The sequence below is a fragment of the Bubalus kerabau genome, chromosome 8, assembly GCF_029407905.1.
Source record: "Bubalus kerabau isolate K-KA32 ecotype Philippines breed swamp buffalo chromosome 8, PCC_UOA_SB_1v2, whole genome shotgun sequence".
NCBI lineage: Eukaryota > Metazoa > Chordata > Mammalia > Artiodactyla > Bovidae > Bubalus > Bubalus kerabau.
In genome coordinates, this window is record NC_073631.1 from 107,138,670 (window position 1) to 107,160,163 (window position 21,494).

General features: G+C 45.2%; 1 protein-coding gene across 1 annotated transcript; it reads left to right on the forward strand.

Moving 5' to 3' along the window:
- Positions 1–86: 86 nt before the first annotated feature.
- Positions 87–8,948, forward strand: RAB19 (RAB19, member RAS oncogene family). Its single transcript, XM_055591092.1, has 3 exons — positions 87–287; positions 2,746–2,929; positions 8,507–8,948. The coding sequence occupies exons 1-3, from the start codon at positions 87–89 to the stop codon at positions 8,773–8,775; spliced, it is 654 nt and encodes a 217-aa protein (XP_055447067.1). The 3' UTR covers positions 8,776–8,948.
- Positions 8,949–21,494: the final 12,546 nt, after the last annotated feature.

The following is a 21,494-nucleotide window of genomic DNA, read 5'->3' on the forward strand; positions in this document are numbered from 1 at the left end:
CAAGAATAGTTTGTGGCCACCAGTAGCGTTCACTAAAGATAGGCTAAATTCCTTCTTTTCTTCCTTGATCCTAGGTGGCAAGAGCCATGCAATTCTCCAGCTCAGCCAGGGCAGCGGATGAGAACTTTGACTATTTGTTCAAGATTATCCTCATTGGGGATTCCAACGTGGGCAAGACGTGTGTTGTGCAGCATTTCAAGTCCGGGGTCTACATGGAGGCACAGCAGAACACGATCGGGGTGGACTTCACTGTGCGTGCCCTGGAGATTGATGGCAAGAAAGTGAAGGTCAGAGGGGAACAGGGGTGGGACCGCCTCTTTTACCCACAGACTCTGACTCAGAAACACAGGCCTGAGGAATAAAAGATGTAAATATAAAATATGAAATCATAAAAATACCAGGAAAAAAACCACATGGGAGTATTTACTTTTCTCACTGAGGAAGGGGAAAATCAGGCTTAAAATTAAGACAAGAGCCCACAAGCCATAAAGGAAAATATTGCTCCATCTAATGCTTATATCTAAAGGTCAAATTTATATTCTTCTATATAATCATATAAAGGTCAAACGTCTACACACTCAAAAATACCATGAACAAAGTCAAAAGCTGAATGACAAACCGGAAAGAAACATTTGCAAATATGGAACTCACAGAAGGCTAATTTCTTTGAGCTGAAAAGAGCTCTGATAAGGGAATTCCCTGGCAGTCCAGTGGTTAGGACTCCATGCTTCCCCTGTAGGGGGCATGGGCTCAGTCCCTGGTCATGGAACTAGGATCCTGCATGCCATGCAGCAAAGCTCTGATAAATATCAAAGAAAAGACCAACAACCAAACACAATAAGCGGGCAATTCACAGATATGACAAAACTACTACTTCATAATTTTTATGCAAACTGGCTCATACATTTATGCAAAGAAGTAAAGGTACCCACTGTGTCTTATAATTAAAGCAACGAAATTAACACTGAGATACCTTTTACCCATTTGATTAAAAAGGATCAAAAAGGAAAAAAAAAAGGATCAAAAAGTGTTGGTGATGTAATAAATGGGTTTTGCTTGGGATCCTTATTAAACACAATAGTAGAAAGATATTTTGGAACCAGTTAGGGAAATTTAATCTGGTCTGAATATTAGATCCTACTAAGGAGTTATTGAAAAGTTTATTAGCAGTGATAATGGTGTTATGGTTATGAAAGACAACGTCCATTTATTAAGGAAGTATGTAAGTAGGCATTGCTAAATCGCTTCAGTCGTGTCCGACTCTGTGTGATCCCATAGACGGCAGCCCACCAGGCTCCGCCATCCCTGGGATTCTCCAGGCAAGAACACTGGAGTGGGTTGCCATTTCCTTCTCCAATGCATGAAAGTGAAAAGTGAAAGTGAAGTCGCTCAGTCGTGTCCGACCGTCAGCGACCCCATGGACTGCAGCCCACCAGGCTCCTCCGTCCATGGGATTTTCCAGGCAAGAGTACTGGAGTGGGCTGCCATTGCCTTCTCCAGTAAGTAGGCATGAAATGACACAAAGTCTGGGATTCTCTTCAAAATAATATTTCAAATAAATCAACAGAAAGGGCTCCATGAAGCAAGAGTGGGAAAATCTTGATAATTATATGGTTATGTGAGGGTTCAATGTTTTATTCTCTCTAGTTTTGTGTATCTTTGAAAACTTTCTTTAAAAAATAAACTTTATAAATAATGTGAGAGTATGAAAAAAAAAACAGGTACCGGGGCTCCCCTGGTGGCACAGTGGGAATCTGCCTGCCAATGCAGGAGACATGGGTTCGATCCCTGGTCCCGGAGGATCCCATATGCCCCAGAGCAACAAAGCCCGTGTGCCACAATTATTGAGCCTGTGCTCTAGAGCCCGGGAACCACAACTACCAAAGCCCAAGTGCCCTAGAGCCCGTGCTTTGGAACAAGAGAAGCCACCTCAAGGAGAAACCCGCACACGGCAACTAGAGCGTAGCCCCCACTCGTCACAACTAGAGGAAACCCGCACAGCAGTGAAGACCCAACGTGGCCAAAAATAAATAAATAAATGTAATTAAAAAATTTTTTTTAACTAAAAGAAAAAATAAGTACCCTCAAACACTTTTGGAGGGAATATAAATTGGTGCCACTGCCTGGGTTGTTCATTTGGAAGGTAGTATTATGAGGACAAGGGCTTCCCTGGTGGCTCAGTGGTAAAGAATCTGCCTGCCAATGCAGGAGATGCAAGAAACTTGGGTTTGATCCTTGGGTCAGGAAGATTCTCTAGAGGAGGAAATGGCAACCCACTCCAGTATTCTTGCCTGGGAAATCCCATAGACAGAGGAGCTGTCGGGCTACAGTCCATGGGGTCACAGAGTTGTACACGACTAAACAATAATTATGGGCACACCTCTAAACATAGACGACTGAGTGGTCCTTCAAAATCAAAGCAGTTTAGCCAATGCCCTCACCTTTACCGGAGTCAAAAAATAAACCCAAAATCTAGACAAGGAGATGAGTGTGCTGGAAAGGCAAAGAACACCACATCCTAGTACCCTGGATCCACCTCTCAGGCTGAAGGGTCCCTTAGGTGATGACTCCCAACGTGAAAGCACATCCAGATGACACTGGGGAGCCTCTGAAAAAAGCAGACTCTTGGGCCCTACCCCAGACCTCGTGAGTCTGGATCTCTAGAAGTGAGACCCAGGAAACAACTTAGATGAGCATCAGACATGGGAACTCCTCATGCAGACCCCCTTGCCCGACCTTCTGCAGATGCAGGTGTGGGACACCGCCGGCCAAGAACGTTTCCGGACCATCACCCAGAGCTACTACCGCAGCGCCCATGCGGCCATAATCGCCTACGACCTCACCCGGCGGTCCACGTTCGAGTCTGTTCCTCACTGGATTCACGAGATAGAGAAATACGGAGCAGCGAACTTGGTCATCATGCTGATTGGTATGTGGATTTCAAGGCATTTCTCTTTCCTTTACGCCCCATGCTCAGCTTTTTCCGGGTTTCCAATGACAGTGGAACAGGAAGTCATAAAAGCACATGTGGAGGCTAGGACCTCAGAAAACATCTGGGCCAGAAATTCCAATCAGGTTCGCTTGAGCATGATAGTGGGGGTGGCGTGAATTTGTTAAGAATACAGATTCCTTGGCAGTCCAGTGGTTGAGACTCTGCACTCTCAATGCAGGGCACACTCATTGAATCCCTGGGTGGGGAACTAGATGGCACATGTTGCACTGCGAGGCCTAAAAAAAAAAAAGAATATAGACTCCAAGACCCCACCCTAGAGTTTCTCATTGCAAAAACCTGAGACATGTAGATGAAGGTGCACCCTGGCTGATTCAACACACATATTTGCAGACAACACAGCAAATACTCTGTAGTGTGAGTTTCACAGCTTCAGATGGCTCTTAATCCCTTGAGCCACTCAGATGACTATGACTGACAACACTCTTGAATGACTTCTCACACCTGCGAAGATCCTAAACAAATCTTAAAAACAAGTTAACATCAAAATTAATATCAACTTCAACTACACTAAGTGAACTCACAGCTTGGAATAGGTGCAGTCCCATTGTATATTCACAAATGGGTAACTTTCCAGGTGGTGCAGTGGTGAAGAATCTGCCTACCAATGCAGGAGATGCAAGACATGTGAGTTCAATCCCTACGTCAAGAAGATCCCCTGGTGTAGGAAATGGCAACCCACTCCAGTATTCTTGCCTGGGAAATCCCATGGACAGGGGAGCCTGGTGGGCTACAGTCCATGGGGTTGCAACAAGTCGGACATGACTGAGCACAACATACTGTCAGTTCCCTGCAGCATTAGCTTTGCAAGCAGCGCACCACCCCTCCTGAGGACACTACTGTCTACCAGGTGGCTGGTTCATTTTGGCAACCTGGTTTAGTTTTCGCTACTCAAAGTGTGGCCTGCAGACCAGCAGCAGCATCACCACAGGGTTTTTGTTTGTTGTATTAAGACTTATTTTTTCAGAACAGTTTAAAGTTCTTAGCAAAACTGAGAGGAAGATACAGAGATTTCCCATATGTCCCCTGTACCCACACATGCATGTGCTGTGCTAGTCACTCAGTCATGTCCGACTCTTGACTCTTTGTGACCCCACAGACTGTAGTCTGCCAGGCTCCTCTGTCCATGGGGATTCTCCAGGTAAGAATATTGGAGTGGGTTCCCATGCTCTCCTCCAGGGGATCTTCCCAACCCAGGGATTGAACCCAGGTTTCCTGCAGTGCAGGCAGATTCTTTACCATCAGAGCCACCAGGAAGCCCCATGAATACTGGAATGGGTAGCCTATCCCTTCTCCAGGGGATCTTCTCGACCCAGGAATTGAACCAGGGTCTCCTGCATTGCAGGAGGATTCTTTACCAGCTGAGCTACCAGGGAAGTCCCCACACATGCATAGCCCCTCCCATGTCAATGTCCCCTAACAATGTGGTACATTTGTTACAAAGAATGACCCTACATGGACACATCATAATCATCTAAAGTCCATAGTTTAAATTATGAATCATTCTTGGTGTGCTTTCTATGGATTTGGACAAGTATATGATGACAGGTATTCATCATGAAGATATCACAGAGTGTATTTCCACTTCCCTAAAAATCTACAGCATTCGCATCACTTTGGGGTTTGTTAGAAATGCCCCATCTCAGGCCTTACCCCAGATCTACTGGATGAATTGATCCTAGAGAGATTCTTGTGCAAATTAAAGTCTGCAGAGCACAGGTCTAGACAGCTGCTGTGGGACTAAGAAAGAGCTACCCATTGAAGCATATCCTAGCTCTGTGCTAAGTTACCCTCTGAACCTTAGTTTCCTCATCTATAACATTTGATCAATATTCACTGGGGTTGTAAAGATTTAGTGAGAAAAAGTGTATGCATTGCTTGACAGTGCCTGGCACATAGTAAGTGTGTGATAAAGGGTGGGATTTGCTTCTAGAAGTATGTTTGAGGGAACACGCTCATCAATGTTCCTTAAATAATTGAGTGGGGGCTTATGGTAAGGGTACAAGTCCCTGGGACCTAGGAAAAGTCAGCAACCAAACTCACTGAGAGGAGGAGCCACAGTGGAGCCAGGCCACCCTCCACAAGCAGGAAGCTGGGGACTCTCCTCTCAGGCTGGGATCGATGAACCAGGCTCCTCCACTGTCTGTGCTCAGTTGCGTCCGACTCTTTGCAACCCCATGGACTGCAGGCCACTAGGCTCCTCTGTCCATGGAATTCTTCAGGCAAGAATACTGGAGCATGTTGCCATTTCCTACTCCAAGGGATCTTCCGGACCCAGGGATTGAACCCATGTCTCCTGTCTTGGCAGGGGGATTCTTTACCACTGAGCCACCTGGGAAGCTTCCTCCACTATTGTGCATCTATCTCCTCTCTCAGAGCTGCTTCTTACATGTGGGGTGGGGTGTGGGCTGGCCATTCTCTCTCACCCTGAGCCCTCCCTCTTGGATTCCTCCAGGTATCATCCCCAGCCTGCTCCTGCCACAAAATCCCTCATTCTCTCATACCCTCTAGGTCACATTCCTCAGAAAGGAAACCCCATTGTCCCATTCCTTCTTTTCACATCAAAGCCAGGCCCAGGTTGCTGGCCAGCCTCTGGGCAGGTGGACCTGGGGTAAGGTGCTCACCCTGGACCTCCGCTGATGGGACACATCGTTGGCACACTCAGTCCATTTATTATTATCATCCAGACTCCAGAAAGGACTTGTTATTATAGAACCACTCTTCCCCTGTCTTTGCTGCTCTAAGTCATAGTCTGCTTTGGCCACCTGATGCAAAGAGCCAACTCATTGGAAAAAACCCTGATGCTGGGAAAGATTGAGGGCAGGAGGAGAAGGGGATGACAGAGGATGAGATGGTTGGATGGCATCATTGACTCAATGGATGTGAGTTTAAATAAACTCTGGGAGATAGTGAAGGACAGGGGAGCCTGGTGTGCTGTGGTCCATGGGGTTGCAGTGAGTCTGACACGACTGACTGACAGAACAACAACAACTAGCCCCTGTTGTATGCACAGCCTTGAGGAGAATGCTGCTTTGTAACTCATTCTGCTTCTTGTAACTTAATCAAAGTCACTCCAAGAGCCTCAACAGGGCTCATCCCTTCCTGCTGCGTCAGATCAAAAGCCCCCAATCCACGGCCAGCCAAAGAAAACGTGCCTCAAATTTAGTCCCCTCCTTTTTTCAGAGGGACGGTGTTTTTCCCCACATGCCTGAAACCAGGAAAGAGAGATTGGTGAGGCCAGGTGGCCTCCACACAGAGGACCGCTTGTCTGTTTGGGGAAGAATGTCTCTTCTCTTTACTTCTCAGCCAAAGGTCCCCTTTGGGACCAGAACCTTTTTTGATTTGACTTCTGATCTATTGGACACTTCTAAAGGCACTTCTTCTGTGTTTACACAAATTAACACTGATCCTTCCCCACCCACCTCCAAAAGGCCTAGATTTCTTCCTCAATAACCACTTCTTCGAAGCACCAGGGAGGACACTGGCCGAGGTTTCTGACACCTTTCATGATAGTTGCTCCTGACCTGTGAGAACCAGGAGGGTTGATAGGAAGAGGTAATGACAGGTGACATTTACTAAACTCCACTCTGAATCCACTGAGTCCCTTCATTTAACCCTCACAACCATCCAAAGAAGCAGAGACCACCATCCTTGTTTCCCAACTGAGGAAATCGAGGCCTCTGGAGATTGAATATGGTGCTAAGTAACTGGGTCAAGGTACTTACTGATGGGTGAGGCGGGGTTTGAACCAGAGCCTCCATGAGGTCAGTTCCTTTCCAAACACTTTCCAGCAGTTGCTCAGGCTAACAGTCACCCAGGGCCCCCTGAAGCTCTGGTTGAAGCAGTGTCTCATCCACTCTAGTGCCTGAACTTTGCAGTCAAACAGATTTGGGTTCAAATCTCCCTCTCTGTCCTGCCTGTCTGAACTTGGGTTCATCCCTTTCTCTGAATTTTGACTTCCTCGTCTATAAAGCTAGCACCTGCTTCAAAGGTATGGTTGAATTGAAAGGATTAAATAAAGGAACACATAAAGCACTTAGCACAGTGCTGAGACCTCAACCCAGGGAAACTGTCCTGCCCTGCTGAATGAGAGGCTCCGAGGGGTCCCTCCACCCCGCACCCCCGGCCAATGACAGAGCTGAGCAGGCAGGGAAGGAAACCCCACCAACGGCAGCTTCTAGGGAAGGAAGCTTAGGTGCGAATCCCATGCATCTCACCGAGGGGAGCCACGCAGTTCTAATCTCACTGGAGGTTTCCCCAGGAAGGTGGGCTGTATCCTTTAAATTCGCAGGCTTCCCGGAATATCTTGGAGCAGAAGAACCTCGAAAGCTGCCCTGCAAAGCCACCCTGCCTGCGCCAGTCCCCTTCTGCACCTCCCTAGCCTCCCTTGCTGGCCCCGCCCCTTAGGCCCCACCCCCCCATGTCCCGCCCACTATGACCCCGCCCTCCTTGTCCCGCCCATATGGCCCCGCCCTTCACCCACCCACCCCCGCCCCGCCCTCCCTCCTCTGCAGAAACAGGTGGGGCAGAGGGGAACAGATGCCAAGATGTGGGGGTATTTCCGGGAATCTCACAACTGTTTCTTGGTCATTTACTCCCTCGTGTGTCTGTTGTAACAATCGTCTCTGCCCTCACTTCTTAACTGGTTCCAGAAACGCCCCCAGAGATGATCTGAAAGTGTCCCCGGTGTTCCGGTTTGTGACGCATCCAACCCCGAGGGCTGACACGAGGGGTCTTGCTGTTGTTTTCTGTCAGTGGCCTCCTCGCCTTAATCTGGGATAGTCAGCGGTGTCATTCCCTCACGGACGTGTCCCTGCCCTTCCACCACAGTTCCCATTCCATCTCCACGGTTCTTCACACAAAGGAGTCTTTCTCTCCCAAAAGTTTACCCCAGCCCCTCGAGGCCACGTCACCACTGTACAAAAGTCAAAGAGACGGTTGTGCGTTAGCTGTCGTGTTCCTTCAGCTCCAGCCGTTCACAGGGAGGCCAGCTCCTCAGTCTCCGTTTAAACCCTCGGCGTACTACCTCATCGCGAATTTCTGAACACCGTTCCTAAGACGCCCTGCTCTCCCCCTGAAGACCGCTGCTTTGCATCTTTTTCTCCTTCCCATTTGCTCTGTTTCTCTAACTTCTTAACTCTTCTTACTCCCTCAATGTAACGGTTGAGGGTAAAGCGCCTGCCTGAAACGCAGGAGATCGGGTTTCAATTGCAGGGAAGATCCCCTGAAGAAGGAAATGGCAACCCCCTCCAGTACTCTTGCCTGGAAAATGCCATGGACGGAGGAACCTGGTAGGCTACAGTCCATGGGGTCACAAAGAGTCAGAGAGGACTGAGAGACTTCACTTTCACTTTCTTCCTTTCCTAGGTTAGGTGGATGTTCTGTCTCCTATCTTTCTTTGGCATCTGCTAAACTAAAATGTTCTTTTTAAATTCCACCTTTTAAAAAACCAGAGTAAGTTACTCCCCAGAATATCTGCTTCTCTCTTACTCCCAGGGAACAAGTGTGACCTGTGGGAAAAACGCCACGTTCTCTTTGAGGATGCCTGCATCCTGGCTGAGAAATACGGCCTCCTGGCTGTTCTGGAGACATCTGCCAAGGAGTCCAAGAACATCGACGAGGTCTTCGTGCTGATGGCCAGGGAGCTGATGGCCCGCCACAGCCTGCCCTTGTACGGGGAGGGCGCCCCGGGCAGCCTCCCGCTGGAGTCCACTCCGGTCCTCATGACCCCAGCTCCGAGGGAGAAGAATCAGTGCACCTGCTGAGAAGGTTCCCCAGGCAGGTCGCACCCAGCAGAGGCCACCTCTGAAACCAAGGGCAGCTGCTGGCCTCGAGTCTGCTGAGTAACCGGACTTGCCCCTGTTTCTACTCCTTCCTGCCTGGGGTGGGGGTCGGGGGGGGCGCCCTTTTGCCTCAGTTCACACCAGAGGAGGGGACACTGATTCTGACAACAGAGGACACCCCTGTTTCTCTTGACTTTTCCTAGGACTTGAGGCCCAGGGGTGGCAGGACAAGATTTGTTCTTTTTTTCCCTTTCTGTGCATCTTTCCCCTTCTGTCTCCCCAACCCTCCAGCTATTTTCTACTGAACTTTGCCTCTCGTTTGGAGAAGTGAGCAGTGAAGGAAAGAAGAGAGGATTATCGAGAGGATGTTTGGAACATTCTAGAGTGGTTTAAAACAGTGTGGGCACAGGAGGATGGGGGAACAGCCTGCCATGATGACCAGATGTTGTTAACTTTTGCTTCCTGACATTCACACTTCGAGGCTTAGTTTGGGGAGCAAAGCCTTTTGAGCTGAAGACCATAAATACTGTCTTGCCAAATGGTCAGGAGCCATGTGATGGAGAGAGAAGTGGATTTCACTTTATCCTAGTTGGGCTGATTGGACCAGACTCCTAGGATGTGGGAGATGCATATGATTTCTTTCTAAAACACCCAGTTATCTGCGGGATCAAATATTAGTTCTGAATTGAAATTAAATTGGCTCATAGACATGTATCAAACCAATACCAACCTCACTGTGTGGCTGGGGCAAGCTGTGTACCCTGTGGAACCTGTAAGTCATAAACCTCGTTTTTTCAAAGCTCCCCAAGGGTTGTTGCTGAGGATGTCTTGCAATCCTAATAAGAACTACAAGGGCTGGTCCAGCCACAAAACTAGCTCTAAAAGGGGAAATGTCTATGAGGGGCTCACCCAGGGTCCAGGTGAGGGTTCCCAGGTATTTCAAACCTTAGCATCACTATCCATAGGCTGAGACCAGATCTAAACAAACAGCTACTAGCCACGTATGACGACTAAACACTTAAAATGTGGTGAATTTGAATTTGAGATGAGCTGAATGTAAAATATATACCAGATTTTTCTAAATTGCTAGTTAATTTGTTTTTAATTGGAGGATAATTGCTTTACAATATTGTGTTGGTTTCTGCCATACATCAACATGAATCGGCCATAGGTATATGTCCCCTCCCTCTTGAACCTCTCTTCCACTTCTCACCCCATATATACCAGATTTTGAAGACAGTACAAAAAAAAAATGTAAACTATCTTCCTAATAAATTTTATATTGATTATATGTTAAAATGATAGTTTAGATTTTCTAGGTTAAATAAAATATATATTAACATTTCAACTGTTTCTTTTTACTTTTTTACATGTGCGGCTCACACCATCTAGCCATTGGACTGTATAATAGAGCAACACTTCTCTAAGTGGGGTTCCCCAACCACACCTTTGGGAGTGGCTAAGGGATGTTTATCTCTGATTCCTGACACCCAAGGCTGACCCACTGAATCAGAATCTTTTCAGAAACCCACACTTCACCAAGCTTGCCAGGTGATTCTCCCCACACTAAATCTTGAGAACTGCTACTATACAGAGGGTAGGTGAGGGTGGGAGTGAGCCAACGGAGAATTAATTACATCTTAGTTCACATCAATATGTATTGTGGAAACGAAACAACCTACCTTTTGGAAACAGGGAGGAAATCTATTATAAGCCAGAAGGAACAAATGCATCAAAGCAGACTAACCTTTTTTAACATACATACTCTCCTTCTAAAGAAAGGGCTGGACTTCCCTGGTGGTCTGGTGGTTAAGAATCTGCCTGTCAATGCAGGGAACACAGATTTGATCTCTGGTATGGGAGGATTCCACATGGTTCAGGGTAACTAAACCTGTGTGCCACAACCACTGAGGCCACACGGCCGTGCCCCACAACCAGAAAACCCACCACAATGAGAAGCCCGCACACCACAACTAGAGGAAGCCTGTGCACAGCAACAAAGACCCATTGCAGCCAAAAATAAATTTTAAAAAGGAAAGAGTTATGTGAAGCAGGAGTTCACAAGGCAGATCAGCAATACACCTATACCAAACCACTGAGCAATTTTCAGAAGAGACAGTGAGCAGGTGGTCATTAAGAAGGAGAAGGAAAACTGAGTGGATCAGGGGAAAGTGGGCAGAGAAGAAAGAGGCTGAGCGGGCTATGAGGTGAAGGGTTCACACCAATCCTCCTTTATTTATCTGTATATCAGGCTTAGCCAACACTCGAAAACCTCATCAGCTTCTAGGATGATGCATTCTGTGGGTTATCTGGAATTAAATACTCCTACCAACAGGTTTATATATGTGAGAACAAGTTCATCCGAACACCAGCAACCTGTAATTAGCCAGTGTGGGTTCTGTTGAAATGATGGTGCTGGGACAGAAGGGTTGGAAGTGGAGCAGCTTTCCTGGCTGAGGGCACACAGAGGTCTGCTTTAAAAACTTTTCAGTTCAATCACTCAGTCATGTCCAACTCTTTGCGACCCCATGGACTGCAGCATGCCAGGCCTCCCTGTCCATCACCAACTCCCGGAGCTTACTCAAACTCATGTCCATTGAGTGGGTGATGCCATCCAACCATCTCATCCCCTGTCATCCCTTTCTCCTCCCACCTTCAATGTTTCCCAGCATCAGGGTCTTTTCCACTGAGTCAGTTCTTTGCATCAGGTGGCCAAAGTACTGTAGCTCCAGCTTCAGCATCAGTCCTTCCAATGAACACTCAGGACTGATTTCCTTTAGGATTAACTGGTTGGATCTCCTTGCAGTCCAAGGGACTCTCAAGAGTCTTCTCCAACACCACAGTTCAAAAACATCAATTCTTCGGTGCTCAGCTTTCTTTACAGTCCAACTCTCTCATCCGTACAGGACTACTGGAAAAACCATAGCTTAGACTAGATGGACCTCTGTTGGCAAAGTAATGTCTCTGCTTTTGAATATGCTGTCTAGGTTGGTCATAGCTTTTCTTCCAAGGAGCAAGTGTCTTTTAATTTCATGGCTGCAGTCACCATCTGCAGTGATTTTGGAGCCCAAAAAAGTAAAGTCTGACACTGTTTCCATTGTTTCCCCATCTATTTGCCATGAAGTGATGGGACCAAAAGCCATGATCTTAGTTTTTTGAATGTTGAGTTTTAAGCCAACTTTTTCACTCTCCTCTTTCACTTTCATCAAGAGGCTCTTTTGTTTTTCTTCACTTTCTGCCATAAGGGTAGTGTCATCTGCATATCCGAGGTTATTGATATTTTTCCCAGCAATCTTGATTCTAGCTTGTGCTTCATCCAGCCCAGCATTTGCATGATGTACTCTACATGTAAGTTAAATAAGCAGGGTGACAATATACAGACTTGATGTACTCCTTTCCCATGGAACCAGTCTGTTGTTCCATGTCCATTTCTAACTGTTGCTTCTTGACCTGCATATAGATTTCGCAGGAGACACATCACCTGGTCTGGTATTCCCATCTCTTGAAGAATTGTCCACAGTTTGTTGTGATCCACACAGTCTAAGGCTTTGGCGTAATCAATAAAGCAGATGTTTTTCTGGAACTTACTTGCTTTTTCGATGATCCAGCGGATGTGGGCAATTTGATCTCTGGTTCCTCTGCCTTTTCTGAATCCAGCTTGAACATCTGAAAGTTTGCTGTTCACGTACTGTTGAAGCCTGGCTTGGAGGACTGAGCAGCACGTTGCTAGCTGTGTGAGATGAATGCAATTGTGCGGTAGTTTGAACATTCTTTGGCATTGCCTTTCTTTGGAAAGAGGTGCAGGCTTTTCTGAAGCTCAGCACAGGCTTGCAGGGCACTAGAAGCTCATCAGGTGAGTTCTGCTTTAGAGCTCTGGTGAAGGAAGGCTCTGCGTTGACTGACTGCTGGTGATTTTCTCACGTCCGCAAAACTGTATGGTTGTTAACAAGTGAGTTATATGAAATTAAGTTCCAAAGGGACATTTTGAAAGAATAAAAAGATTATGAATGCCTCTATTTCGTCTGCCAGTGTCAAGTACATTTCCTTGTATAAGTACATTTTTCAGTTAATATTTCATTTTGGGGGGATTTCCCTGGTGGTCCAGTGGCTAAGACTCTGGGCTCCCAGTGTAGGGGGCCCAGGTTTGATTCCTGGTCTGGGAATTAGATCCCACCTGCCACAACTAAGACCCAGTGCAGCCAAATAAATAAATAAAAAATTCACTGTTGCAACTTCCCTGACAGACCAGTGGTTAAGGCTTCATGCTTCTACTGCAGGGGGCACAGGTTCGATTCCTGGTGGGGGAACTAAGATTCCACATGCTGCAGGGCATGGCCCAAAATTTTCAAAAACCAATATAAATCCAATTTGAAAATTTTATTGTTCATAGATTATTCCTAAATCTCTTCCCCTCTCTATTACTAAAAAGGTCTACTAATAGTAACAGTAATAGTACTACTATGGTAATAATAATGGCAAACACATTACTATGCAATTACTATATGCCTGACACTGTACCAAACTTTTGGTTTTTTTTTTTTTTTTTTTTTTTGGGCAGCTCGGCTTGGAGGATCTTAGTTCCCCAACCAGGGATGGTACCCTGAAGCCACTGCAGTGGGAGCACAGAGTCCTAATCTCTGGACTGCCAGGAAAGTCCACAAGGATTTTATTTATACTTTGCTGTTGTTTACTCTCTAAGTCATGTCCAGTTCTTTTAAAACCCCATGGACTCTAGCCTGCCAGTCTCCTCTGTCCATGGGATTTCCTGACAGGAATACTGGAGTGGGTTGCCATGTCCTTCTCCGGGGGGTCTTCCCAACCCAGGGATCGAACCCCCATCTCCTGCTTGGCAGTCGGATTCTTTACCACTGAGCTGCCAAGGAAGCCATAACTCAGTGTATCCTATCAGCTATCTTTTGAAGTAGGTATTATTTGTAATTCTTATCTTAAAAATGAGGTCATGATACATGGAGAGATTAAAGTCACACAGCTAGTAAGTGGCAGAGCCAGGATTCAAACCCAAATCATCTGGCTCCAGAGCCCACTCAACAGTTATGCTATATGCTTTCTCAGACAATGATCAGTATTGGATTTGGGCTCTATCACATTAACCCCTCATCACCCTCTACACACACGTACACACACACACACCAACACACAACTACACTCACTGCAAGATAAACTCTCATACGTAAGTTTTCACATCCTTCAAAGAACACTTGTGCAGCTCTCTCTATACAAGAAGCTGAAGGGGAGAAAAGGCAGTGAGGAAGGGGCAGGGTGGGGAAAGGGTAGCAGGCTGGGGGCACTGGGTGAGTCCCATCTAACTTCAGGGGAATTATGAAGGAGCTGTGCCTGAAATACGCCTGGCCCAGGCTGAGTGCTCTGCCTTTTGAACAGGGATGATGTAGAAACTCTAGTTCCCTCCTATGTAAGGTGACGTGGTTGTGATCCAGGGCCAACCAGGGTGGCTTCTGCCAGCCTGATGTCCAGCCATCACAGCCCAAGGCTTAGATTGAGAGGAGGAAGCACCCAGCAGCACGCCTCGGGGCTCCCACAGCTGTTTTGCAAACCTCCCTGAGACTGACAAGAGGTTCCAGGGATTCATGTCATCAAAGGCAATAACAGTGCCTGCTGAATTTCTTTCAACAATATCAGTATAATCTGTTCTGTATAATCAGTATAATATACTGATTATAATCAGTATAATCTGCTTGTGATCAGTTATTGAATGAACATGTGTAAGTCTCACAATTCACAAACGACTCACTAGTTGGTTTACCATTAGCAGAAGGGAAGCTGCTAAAATGTTCTTGACATCATACAGCTTCTTCTGATTCATACATTGTTTAATTTATACCCCAAAATAATGGCCCAAAACTGGAAGCTCCAGGAATGCTGAAATTAAAGTGCAAGTTAAGAAGCAGCACAGAATAGGTGATAATTCTGCAAAGTCATTCAAAGATTGCTCTTCACCTGAATAGAAGTTGCTTTTACTACCATTCCAACTTTCATTTACTTATTCTTACATAGTATATCAAGATGTCTCTAGAACTTGAGAAGACCAACCTTTAGAAGAGATCACAGAGTGACAATTATACTCAGTGAGTTTTTTATTCATTTGGGAATAAAAACTACCCACACATAAGTTTAATAATGTGTAATAATTGTGTTAATTTTTAGAAAGTTGATTACAAATAGCAGCCTGAAACCTCATCTAATCTAGAAATGAAATTTCAATTACAGAAACAAAATTAACATTTATAGATATACCAAATCAGTTATTTTTTCAAAGAGGCATTCTCCATATAAAAGCTTGTATGTGTGTGGCAGTTATCGGTATTTTATTGTCTATATATCTCCAAAACAAAACATAGGTTATTTTAAAATTCAGCAATGCTTTAATGTAAATAAAAATAACTGAGTGAACATCATTTTAGTGGGAAAAAAATTAGTATATCTGAATGTATAAATTTCACTGTTGGTGATAGGTGCACAACATTATAAATGTAATTAATGCCACTGAATTATTATTCCCTTAACATTTTTGATATTTATTATTTTACCACAATTTTTAAAAATGTATTATAACAAAACCCATTGAACTGTGTACTTAAATAAGTGAATTGTGTGGTATATGAATTACATCTCACTAAAGCTATAAAAAAGAATCTTAAAATGAGCTCAAAAGGGCCTAAGGAGAAAATAATTGCATTTTAAATAAATTTTATAACCTTTAATAATTTATCAGCCATTAGTATTGCTTTTTAACTTTAACCGTTGTATATCATACAAAAACACTGAAACATTTTTAAATACCTAAGGGAATTACTAAGATTATGTATTACTGAGGAAAAACTAAGAAAGGGATTTGTCACTTGGGCAAAGAGGTGAGGACCACTGGCTTTAGAAAAGTTCATATTTTTTTCCAGTGTAACATTTTTAGTAATTTTTTCTTCTGGTGCACACAGAAGAAAAAATTACATTACAGAAAAGCTGGGATCCCACAAAAAGTGACTCTCTTAACATGATTGTGTACATTGACTTTCTGTAACATTTTGACATGTGCAGAGATGTAGCTATTACTCAGGTAGCCCCTCAAGGGATTTAAGTCCTTTGCTGGCTATTTACAATATGAACCTGACAAGTCAATTCCGTGCTTCCCTGATAGCTCAGTTGGTAAAGAATCCACCTGTAATGTGGTGTGGGTTTTAAACTGTGGTGTTGGATAAGACTCTTGAGAGTCGCTTGGACTACAAGGAGATCAACTCAGACAATCTCAAAGGAAATCAGTCCTGAATATTCATTGGAAGGACTGATGCTGAAGGTGAAACTCCGATACTTTGGGCACCTGATGAGAAGAACTGATTCATTGGTAAAGACCCTGATGCTGGGAAAGATTGAAGGCACGAGGAGAAGGGGACAACAGAGGATAAGATGGTTGGATGGCATCACTGACTCAATGGACATGAGTTTGAGCAGGCTCAGGAAGTTGGTGGTGGACAGGGAGGCCTGGTGTGCTACAGTCCATGGGGTCGCAAAGAGTCAGACACGACTTAGCAACTGAACTGAATTGTAATGCAGGAGACCCCGGTTTGATTCCTGGGTCAGGAAGATCTGCTGGAAAAGAGATAAGCTACGCACTCCAGTATTCTTGGGCTCCCCTTGTGGCTCAGCTGGTAAAGAATCTGCCTGCAACGTGGGAGGCCTGGATTCGATCCCTGGGTTGGGATAACCCCCTGGAGAAGGAAAAGGCTACCCACTCCAGTATTCTGGCCTAGAGAATTCCAAAGACTATATAGTCCATAGTGGTCACAGAGTTGGACACAACTGAGTTACTTTCACTTTCTTTTCACTTTCAAGTCACTTCCCCTGTGGGGGCTTTAGTATTCTCAACTGGAAGAAGAGAAGGCTGGACTAGAGAGTGCATTTATGTCCTGGCATGGGATGGGCCACTGCACCTGCTGAACATACCAGGTCCCAGCCCTGCAGCTCTCCTTCAGTAAGTCTGGACCAGGATCCATAATTTGTACTTGTTAGAAGTCTCTTCAAAGCATAAGGAGATTCCCACACATCAGTCCACAGACCAACAATTGTATCACAGACTAGAACCCATCTGTTGCTTCTACCAGCTCTCCAAGCTTCAGCACCCAAAGCCTTAGTGGCTGGTGACCACAGAGATATAAGCAGAAGTGGAAATGCCAGAGGAATTCCTAAACACCTCAAGGAATGCCCATAATTAGGAGGAAGAGAAAGGACGCACTAAGTCTGAAGAAACGAGAACTAGATGGTGTCAACCAATGCTGCTAAGCAAGGGACTGCACTATATGCCTGGTCCCAGGCCAAGAAGTACAGAAACCAGAGCCCTAGAAATCTTTGTATCAATCCTTTGGACAGCAAGGAGATCAAACCAGTTGATCCTAAAATAAATCAACCCTGAACATTCATTGGAAGGACTGATGCTGAATCTCCAATACTTTGGCTATCTGATGTGGAGAGCTGACTCATTAGAAAAGACCCTGATGATGGGAAAGATAGAAGGGAGCAGGAGAAGGACAAGGACGCAACAGAGGATGAGATGGTTGGATGGTAATATGGACTCAATGGACATGAGTTTGAGCAAACTCCAGGAGATAGTGAAGGATAGAGACGCTAGGCATGCTGCAGTCCATGGGGTCGCAAAGAGTCAGACACAACATGACTTAGTGACTGAACAACAATTTGGTGGGCTTCCTAGGTGGCGCTGGTGTAAAGAGCCTACCTGCCCAATGCAGGAGACATAAGAGATCTCTGGGTTGAGAAGATCCCCTGGAGGAGGGCATAGCAACCTACTGCAGTATTCTTGCCTGGAGAATCGCATGGACAGAGGAACCTGGTGGGTTATGGTCCATGAGGTCACTAAGAGTCGGACACGAATCAATTTGGAATTGCCACAACATCCAATTTTAGGTCTGTTGAAATCAATAACAACAACTTTGGAATTGTACTTTGAAGGATGTTTTTCATCTAATTTTCCTAACAATTTATTTGCCTTTCACAGAAGTTCTGGATCATGATGAACTGGAATTTTTTTTCTTGGCTGTGCTGGGTCTTTCTTGAGGTGCATGGGCTTCTCTAGTTGTGGAGCATGGGCTCTAAAGTGCAAGGGGTTAGTTGTTCCACAGCATATGGGATCTTAGTTCCCTGACTGGGAATCGAATCTGCGTCCTGCATTGGCAGGAGGATTCTTAACCAATGGACCACCAGGGAAACCCCTGGAATTTTTTTTTTTTAAAGACAATTAGTCTTTTTGCCATTTGAAAGACACAGGTGTAAAATAACATTAAAGACTGGGGAGAACAGTGATCTATTTCACCTATTGCTGCAAAAAGCCAAAGACAAAGGTGCCTGCAATTCCTGAATTTGGCAGGACCCTCGCTGGTGGCCCTTGGCAATGCCCTTTTGGGAGAATGATGAGGCAAGTCTGCTACATGCAGCACAATCTCCTTGAGTCTAGCCTCTAATCAGAAGGGGTTACATCTGAAGCCTGCTCCACCGCTTATCAACTGTGAAACCACACGCAAATGATGTAACGCAAGTTTCAGTTTCCACCATTGTAAACCAGAGACACCATTCACTTCAGATTGCTCTGAGGGGTAAATGAGAACTGCAGTGGTAAGCACAGGGCCTGACACCCCATGCGTTCAGTAAATGGTAGTTACCCCTTGTTCGCGAGCTCTCACACTGAGAATGGAAGAATTAGTTGGTAGCTGGAGACAAGCAAAGGTTTTTTAAATATTGGGAAGACTACTGCTAGGTAGTTAGACTCAGGAATTCTTCATGGATTGTGTGAACCCATACTGCTAATCATAGTGAAAACCTGAAAATAATCTAAAACAATACAGAATTGGGGCTTCCCTGGTGGTTCAGTGGTAAAGAATCTGCCTGCCAACACAAGAGACATGGGTTCAATCTCTGGTCTGGGAGGATCCCACATGCCACAGAGCAACTCAGCCCACGGAACACAACTATTGAGTCCGTGCTCTTAGAGCCCAGGAACAGCAACTACTGAGCCCACGAGCTACAACTACTGAAGCCAAGCACCCTAGAGTCTGTGCTCCACAAAAGCAGCCCTAGCATTGCAACTGGAGAATAGCTACTGTGTCCACAACTAGAGAAACACCTGCACAGCAATGAAGATCCAGCAGAGCCAAAATAAAACTTAAAAAAAAAAAACAAAAAAAAAACAGGATTGTTACATAAATTCTACACAGCTTTTAAAAATGTAGTAATGACTATATGTGATCTGAGCCACAGTCAGCTCCCGGTCTTGTTTTTGCTGACTGACACCACCCTTATGGCAGAAAGTGAAGAAAAACTAAAGAGCCTCTTGATTAAAGTGAAAAAGGAGAGTGAAAAAGTTGGCTTAAAGCTCAACATTCAGAAAACTAAGATCATGGCATCTGGTCCCATCACTTCATGGTAAATAGATGGGAAAACAGTGGAAACAGTGGCTGACTTTATTTTTCTGGGCTCCAAAATCACTGCAGATGGTGATTGCAGCCATGAAATTAAAAGACGCTTACTCCTTGGAAGGAAAGTTATGACCAACCTAGACAGCATATTAAAAAGCAAAGACATTGTCAACAAAGGTCCATCTAGTCAAGGCTATGGTTTTTCCAGTGGTCATGTATGGATGTGAGAGTTTGACTATAAAGAAAGCTGAGCGCCGAAGAACTGATGCTTTTGAACTGTGGTGTTGGAGAAGACTCTTGCGACTGTAAGGAGATCCAACCAGTTAATCCTAAAGGAAATCAGTCCTAAGTGTTCATTTGAAGGACTGATGTTGAAGCTGAAACTCCAATACTTTGGTCACCTGATGCGAAGAGCTGACTCATTGGAAAAGACCCTGATGCTGGGAAAGATTGAAGGCAGGAGGAGAAGGGGACGACAGAGGATGAAATGGCTGGATGGCATCACCGACTCAATGGACATGAGTTTGAGTGAACTCCGGGAGTTGGTGATGGACAGGGAGGCCTGGTGTGCTGCGGTTCATGGGGTCGCAAAGAGTCAGACACAAGTGAGTGACTGAACTGAACTATATATGAGCTTCCCTGTTGGCTCAATGGTAAAGAATCCACCTGCAATGCAGGAGACACAGGAGATGGGAGTTCAATCCCTGGGTGGAGAACATCCCCTGGAGAAGGAAATGGTACCCATTCCAGTACTTTTGCCTGGGAAACCCCATGGATAGTGGAGCATGCTGTGCTACAGTCCATTGGATCTCAAGTATCAGACATGATTTAGCCACAAAACATAAATGAAGTAGATAGTAAGGACCTACAGTATAGCCCAGGGGACTCTACTCAGTACTCTATAATGACCTATGTGGGAATGAGTGGACACATGTACAACTGATTCACTTTGCTGTACACCTGCAACTGACACAACAGTGTCGATCAACTATCCACTCAGTCCTGTTCGACTCTGCAACCCCATGGACTCCTCTGTCCGTGGGATTTCCCAGGAGAGAATACTGGAGTGGGTTGCCATTCCCTTCTACTCAAATTTAAAAAAAAAAGATGGGTTAAAGTTGTTTAATGGGGTAAAAAATGTTCACCATTAGGGTAAATAAAAGGTTAAAAAGAAAGCATATTCTAATACACACAAAAAAAGGAGATATGCACAGGAAGAAAACTACCAATGGTATTAGAAAGATATAAACTGAAGAGCTATTTCTTCATATATTAGTGTATTATTACTGATGACACATTGCTACAAACTTAGTGGTTTAAAACACATTTATTATCTCATGGTTTCTGTGAAGTGCGGTCACAGCTTAGGTGGATTCTCTGCTTGGTCTCAAGGGGCTGAAAGCAAGGTGTCAGGTCTCTTGCGGGTCTCAGGTGCTTCTTCCCCACTGGTTGTTGGCGGAATTCATTCTCTCTGGTTGTAGGACTAGGGTCTTTGTTTTCCTGCCAGTTTAAGATTTTTTTTGGATATGGACCATTTTTAAAGTCTTTATGGAATGTTACAATATTGCTTCTATTTTATGAGTTTTTGGCCAGGAGGCATGTGGGATCTTAGTTCCCCCACCAGAGACTGGACTCACACCCTCTGCATTGGAAGTTCAGCATCTTAACCACCGGACCACCAAAGAAGTCCCCCTCAACACATCATGTTTGACATGGGTGTTTGCTTTCAGCCAAGCCAGCTGGAGCCCAGCTCTCCACTTTCTCTTTGGTAACCAGCAGATGAACAGGCACCATGTAAACGAGCACCCTCCCTTCATTTTGGTTCCCATCTTTGCCTTTCTTTCTTCGCAACTGTGTTGCTACCAATATTTGTAATGCACCGTCTCAAGCTGCAGTGCGTAGACTTCTATGTCTCTGTTCGAATGACCTCCAGAGTGCCTAAGACTGTAGGATACGACAGCAGTGTTTAAAGAACTTTGACTATCACTGCTATTAAGAAACAGTTTACATTTCTAGCTGGTAAAACATGACCTATCACATGAGATGCACTGATATAAATATACCATTCATCTGCTTAAATGTTGCTTGTGGCCCATGAATTGTTCCCCTAACCCATGAATCCATCACCTGCAGTGAACAGCACTGCTCTGGAAGGGAGGTCCCAAGTCTCTGCCACTCCTTGGTTTATACAGTATGATGAGCAAGCCAGCCACTTCAACACACTGAGTCTCAGACACTTGAACTAGA